Consider the following 7,571-nt stretch of genomic DNA (forward strand, 5'->3'; position numbering starts at 1 on the left):
CAATTATATCTATAGATAAATGTTTATTTTTTAAATCATTAAAAGATGATAATATGTTAGAAAGAATTGGAGTTAATGAAAAAAATTATTTACACAAATTAACTGATGATAACATAAATAATGATATTTTGGTTGATTATGTTAAAGAAAAAATGATGGAAGTTTATAAGGAAACAAATTTAAATAGATATAATATTATTAATAATATATATTTAACATCAAAAACATGGGACACGAATAATTATCTCACACCTACGCTGAAGGTTAAAAGATTCAGTGTCTTTAAAGATTATGCTTTTTTCATTGATGAAGTTAAAAATATATATAAGAATAAATTAAAAGGAACTGTTGTTGTTGATAGTAAGAATAATGGGGAAAAAGAAAAGAAAGATTCAAAAAGATTCGAAGATATGTCTCATTCAAATGAAAAACAAAAAAATTTGGGAAAAAATGAAAAAGATGTTGAAAATAAAAAGGTCAAATTAGGAACTACACATGGAACAGGAGAACAAGAAATGAATAAATAAATTGAAATATTAATAATATATTTATAATAATAATAATATTAATTGTTAATATTTCTTTTATATTATATGGAAAATATAAATATTTATAAATTATTTTTTATTTGGAAATATATGTTATATATAATTATGATATATAATATATTTTAAAAAAAAAATACATTCTATATCCATTTCAACATTATTAATGTTGAGAATATTTTTTTTGGTTTTCTAATTTATATATATATATATATATATATGCATATTTTTGTTTGATATATTTTTTTAAATGAATAATAACTTTATTTTATAATTATATTAAAAAAAAAAAAAGTATATATTCTTATTTTAAAAAAAATATATTTAAAAAAAAAAAAAAAAGAATAAATGGAGTACATGAAAAGTAGAATATTAACTATTATAAATTGTGTTTATATAAATAATCAACTTTTTCATGTAAACATTCTGTGTAAAACAAATTAGACATATAATATATATATATATATTAATGATGTTCATATAAAAAATTATATTAGTCCCTTTTTGATTTTATATAATCTGATATTAATATATAAACAGTATATAAAAAGAATATAAGTAGTATAGTACAAATAATCATTACAATAATTCCTATTACAATAGAACTTATATCAGGTGAACTAACGGTACATGCTTGAATTAGGACCTTCAATACTTTTGCCATTGTAGATATTACTGCAAAAAAAAATGTATATGCTCCAATATGATATTTTATAGCCTTTTCTTCTAACCAATCATGGAAAGCACTCCATACCTGGAAAAATGTCCTACTTTTGCGTTTACTTTTACTTTTTCTTTTAAAAACTTTGTTGTGTATTTTTTTCAATTTATCGTCTAAATATTTTCCAAATGATAAATCTACTTCTGGATGATCATTCAAAATTTCTGTGAAATATTTAGTAATAGAATATTTTCGAAATGAAAAATGAAGCTCTTGATTATGCTTTATAATATCATTGTAATTATCACTTATAAAATCTTTTTCAAATGATAATTCAAGTTGTGGAATATTGTTTATAATATCAATGTAATTATCACTCATAAAATCTTTTCCAAATGATAATTCAATCTGTGGAATAGTGTTTATAATATCAATGTAATTATCACCGAAAATATATTTTCCCAATAAAAATTCCAACTCTTGAATATTCTTTTTTAATTCAGTGAAAAAATTATTTATTCTTTGTAATATTTTTAATATAATTCTATCCTTTTTAAAAATTTCTTTTTGTAACACAGGATTTTGTAATTGTTGTTTCATATATTGTTCATATAGTATTTTATCTCTTTTCATTTGTGCCTGGAGAAAAAGTTTATTTAGTTCAGAATCTATCAATTTATCTTTATTCCATCGATATTGATCTATTTTGTCGTTTACAATTTGGTCTTTTAATATATTTATTTCTTCTAATTCATTTTTAATATAATCTTTACAAAGTAGTCTAGTATCAATTAATTCTTTCTCTAAATGCTCGATTTCATTTTTTAAATCTTTATCATTTTTGTTATCTTTACTTTTTTTTTTTAATAATCTAAGTTTTTTCAACTTTTCCTTAATTACTTCATCTTTTATTAATTGAATTTGTTTTAGATGCTCACTTATATAATCCAATGTAATTATATCAGGTATTGGCCCTAAAGGTGTTATATCTGTTGTTACATTTTTTGGATTGTTATTTTTATTATTATTTGTTCTTGGAATATACTAAAGGAGAAAATATATATATATATATATATATATATATATATATATATATATTTATTTATTTATTAATGTAAATTTAATATATATATTTCATAATTAATATAATGTTCTTACCGTATTTGATGATATAAATGTATCAAATAAGATGAAAAAAATATATATTTTAAAGCAAATAAAATTCATGATAATTTAATCATCATTATATTATTAAAAATATAACTATTTTGTTATTTGCTTAATGATATGTTCTATGTTATATGTGTTTTTGTAATTTTTTTTTTTTTTTTTATCATGTTTAAAAATATTTTATGAGAAATTTTTTATCAATTAAACGCACATATTAAAATTAAAAAAAAATATATCAAATTCTTTTAATGGATTAATATATATATATATAATCACACAATTAAATTCAATAAACAAATTAATTATAGATACCTTTTAATTTTACAATTTATATAAACACATCTTATACGTAAAATAATATTTAATTCATTTATATTGAAAGTTTTTTTTTCTTCTGTAAAATGTAAAAATATTTACTAAATATATTTACATCTTTATTTAGTATATTTTGTTTTATACACATTTTAAGAAATAATATTCCAATTAAATATATGTTAAAAAATATTTCAATATTTATAATTTATTTTTAAGAGATATTTTTTCATTTGATACAATTTATATAATATGTTTTGATCTATGCATAGGAATATATATTTTACAAATATTTATATTATATATGTATATGTTTATATGAAAAAAAAATCTCTTATTTAACTTATATTACAATTATATGCTAAAATTAATTATATAGAAAATATTATTTTTTTTAATATATATATATATATATTTTTTTTTTATTTTAATAAATAAATAAATATGCAAAATGCTATAAAATAAATAATATTTTTATAAATAAAAATGATATATTTAAAAAATATAATATTATTATTTATAACAAAGAAATACAAGAATTACTATTATATTTATGATAATATTAATAGTACATTGTGTAAATAATTTTATAAATTATAGCTAATATTTAAAATATATTGAGCTAATTATTAAATACAATAATTTATTTATTAGAAAAACAAATTTAATACAAAATACATACAATATATATTTTATATTCAAATTTTATTATGAAACTAATAATATATTTGAATTAGATATTAATATTGTATTTCACATATAATTTAATATATATATGTGAATTTTTAATAAGGCATTATTATTATAACAATAATAGGTTATTATTATTTTTTTTTTTTTAGTATAATTTTGAGAATATTTTTGCATCATTTATTCTAATATTAAATATAAAAATGAAACTATTTATAATTAAATTAAATATATATATATATATATATATATGTAAATATTTCATAAAGGTGTGTAAGCTAAAGTTATTATATTTTATATGCTATATATATATATATATATATATATATATATTTAAAGGAATTATTTTTATTTTTATATTAACAGTATGTTCATAATTAAATATTATAAAATTGATTATTCTTTATTTCTATATTAATATATCAATTAAAATGTAATTATATATATGTATATTTATTTATTAATATTTTAAATATTTCATAAAAAAAAAGTTATTTTTGAAAAAAATACAAAATATGTAGTTTATCTCTATAATTCAGTTTTGAATTGATTCAATATTTTTTTCTTTTTTTAAATTAATAATAATTGTTATATATTTTATTATGTAGAAAATGTTTAATTGATAATATATATATTGATTTTATTATTTATTATATTATTATTTAAATAAATAAATATATATATATATTAAAATTTTGATTAAACGTGTTGTTCGAAAATTTTGTAAACATGTAAATAAATATAAATATAAACATTTTTGGTTATTTCATATTATTATTTATTAGATTTTATAAATTTAATCACAATGTTTTTATTAATTAAATATGTATATAATAATTGCATTATATATATGTCAAGGATTGTTATGTGTATATATATTTAATTTGCATATTATGTGTAGGTATATTATTATAAATATTATTTAATAATAACACAATATCATTTAATATATAAATATGTATATATATATATATATATATATATACAATTTTAATAATTTACTTCTTCTAGTTTTGAATTTTTTAAAAATTATAATTTTTCATTTTTTTTTATAAAACAAAAATAAAAAAAATTAGTTGTATAAATTTGTCCTTTCTCAAATCAACCTTATATACTAATGCAAAATGTTTATGGTGTTATTTTTTATCTAATACATTGTCTATGAATGTATTATGTATATTTTATAATGCAAATATGATTAAGAAGGAAATTTACTTTTGATTTTCTTTTGATTTATAATGGATATGTTTTTATATAAATAGACAAAATATAACAATTTTATGCATATTATTATTTTATTTATTTAAAAAACAATTTATATAGGACAAATATATAAATAGTATGTATAAAAATAAATAAATATAATAATAAATTGAATTATGTACCTTTTTATTGTTATATAATTATAACATATTATTGAAATATATATATTTTTTTTAATTTAGATTGACAAAATATATTATATTTAAGATAATTCTGTTTTGTTATATATACAAAATGATTTATAATCCTATATAATTCTTATACTATATATATAATGGTTTGTTATATATACAAAATGATTTATAATCCTATATAATTCTTATACTATATATATAATGGAATTAATAAAATTACAATAAACATATTATAATTATTAATTCTTATTCAAACATCAGTTACATGTGTATTACATAGGTATTACAATATATATATATATGATTTGTCGATAATGTCGATTAAAAATCAAAAATATAAAAATATCAATATATTGATGGTGTTATTATTTGGTAAAATGAAATATATAGTTGTTTTTGTTTAATAAAATGTTAGAAAAATGATTTCTACAAAATCATAACAATATTTTATATAACATAATTTATTGTATTCTCCTTATTTCTATATTTATATATGAGTTTTCTTTTGGTTTATTTTTGTTTTTTTTCTTCATATTTTGAGATATAATTATAGAAAATACAAAACTTTCAGAAAATATTATTAATATATTTAAAGGTTATTTATTTAATATCCAATAAAAATGTATTTTTTGTATATTTATTAGTACGTCTAATATTGTATTACACATTATTATATATATATTTAACTAATTAATGAAAATTAGAGTTGATATAAAAATGAAGAAATTTAGTATGTATTATTGAAAATACTAGAAAGGAACATTTTAATATGTCACCAATTAAGTTTAAACGAAGAACTGTCTAATTTGAATTATATTATGAATTATTCTTGTATGTGGTATAATAGAAAAAATAAAGAATGAAGAAAAATCATTACGAAGTTACTACAAAGTAATTTCAATGATGTTTGAAATGATTTTTGAAGGTTCTAATAAGATTATATTAAAAGTATTACAAAAAGTATAAGAAGGATTGTATAAAGTATCGTTATAAATTAAAATAAAGAAAATAAAAGATAGTATCTCGGAGTATTGAATATACTGCAGAGAAATTTGAAATGTATTATAAAGAAATTTTAAAAATCTCAAGAATAAAAACTGAAATATTACTAAAGATTGACAAAGAAATTAATTTTTTCTAAACGTGTAAAATATATAACATTACATGTTGCTAAAAAATATAAGAACATAAAATTTGTATAAGCAACCTGATATAATATAATAAATACGAACTTTTGTTTATATCATATTGCATAAATAAAGAATGAACAAAAGATATATATTTGTTTTCATGATTTATTATATTTTTTTTCTAATTTAAAAATAATAATATATTTTTAATTATTTATATTTTAGTATCAATATATTATCATGCAAATATATGTGTGATAGGCATATTTTGTATTTTATTTATTTATATAAAAAATTTTTATATGAATATATGTAAATAATATTAATTTTATTGAAGGAAAAATTATATCTTCTTAAATAATATTAAAATTAAATTTTTACAAAATATTGTATATATAACGATACATATTTTTTCCTTTTTGTTTTTTTATATGTATAAATTTGGCAAACATAAAATGTATCATTATAATGTTAATTATATTTTGCACTATTATCGTATAAATAATCATTATTTTATTTCAAACAAATAAGATATATTTGGTAAATATATTTTTATATTTAGATTAATGTTAGTAGTAATAATATAATTTAATATTATATAGCAATTATAAAGGACATAGGTAAAAATAAAAAAAATATATATAATATTTGAAGATATTTTATATATATTTAAAATATATCTCTAAAACAATTTTAAAAATATATATTTTTTTGTTTGTTCAAAAAAGGTAAATAAAAAAAAAAAATTTCAAATACGGTTGAAATAAAGAAAAATATATCTTTTTAATGTAAATTTAATTTTGGTATATTATAAAACACAAATACAATTTTATGTTATGTACACAAGGTATTAAAAATATAAAATATATTTTAATATATTAACAATTTATTTATAAAAGTAATTATAAAATATTAAAAATATAATAATAAAAATGTTCTATTAGTTATATAAATAATTGGATTTCTATTAAATATATTTTTATTATCATAATATAAATAAATATATATATATATATATATATATATATATATATATATATATATATATTGTCTATTAAAATAATATATTTTAATACACATAATTTCTGCAATCACAAAATATAATTGATATATACATATTAGTAACATATCTTGCATTATTAAATGATTCTTTTATCCATTTTAATAATTCCTTATTATTCATATCTATTCAGAAATTCAAAACTTCTAATAAGATAAACTAACATAGGTAATCCAATATATGAAGAATTAGTACCAATAACTGTTGAGTTAACAACTGCATGATCTAAAAATGATGAATCCTTTTTTTGTATATTCATATCTATTAATTTGTCTATAAATATGTTATCGAAAACATCTAATAAGAATAAGGCTCTTTTATAAAATGGCTTTTCGTTCTTTTGGTTTATTTCTTTCATTTCTTCATCATACTCTTCCAATAGATCTTCTAATGTTTCTTTTTTTTTTGGTTCATCATATTCTATTATTTCTACTTCATTTATTTTATTTTTATCATTTGAATATTTGTTATTATATATTTTGGTCTTTACAGTTTTTACATCTGTTTTATTTTTATGCAAAGTTTTATTATTATTTGAAGTTCGTAATTTTGTTTTGTCTGGTAAATTAAATGAATCTGATAAGGTTCTATTTAATATATCATTAT

General features: G+C 15.7%; 3 protein-coding genes across 3 annotated transcripts; 1 reads left to right on the plus strand and 2 right to left on the minus strand.

The window, feature by feature from the left end:
• Positions 1-527, plus strand: PGSY75_0027300 (acyl-CoA synthetase; the record flags this gene model as incomplete). Its single annotated transcript, XM_018783415.1, has 1 exon — positions 1-527. A coding segment is annotated over one exon (527 nt), but the record flags the coding sequence as incomplete, so codon positions are not given.
• A 511-nt stretch (positions 528-1,038) lies between these two features.
• PGSY75_0027400 (putative exported protein) lies at positions 1,039-2,433 on the minus strand (the record flags this gene model as incomplete). Its single annotated transcript, XM_018783416.1, has 2 exons — positions 1,039-2,250; positions 2,365-2,433. The coding sequence occupies 2 exons, from the start codon at positions 2,431-2,433 to the stop codon at positions 1,039-1,041; spliced, it is 1,281 nt and encodes a 426-aa protein (XP_018638783.1).
• A 4,647-nt stretch (positions 2,434-7,080) lies between these two features.
• PGSY75_0027500 (exported protein (hyp6)) lies at positions 7,081-7,571 on the minus strand (the record flags this gene model as incomplete). The annotated part of the gene is made up of 1 exon (XM_018783417.1): positions 7,081-7,571. A coding segment is annotated over one exon (491 nt), but the record flags the coding sequence as incomplete, so codon positions are not given.

This window comes from Plasmodium gaboni (assembly GCF_001602025.1).
Source record: "Plasmodium gaboni strain SY75 chromosome Unknown, whole genome shotgun sequence".
Lineage (NCBI taxonomy): Eukaryota > Apicomplexa > Aconoidasida > Haemosporida > Plasmodiidae > Plasmodium > Plasmodium gaboni.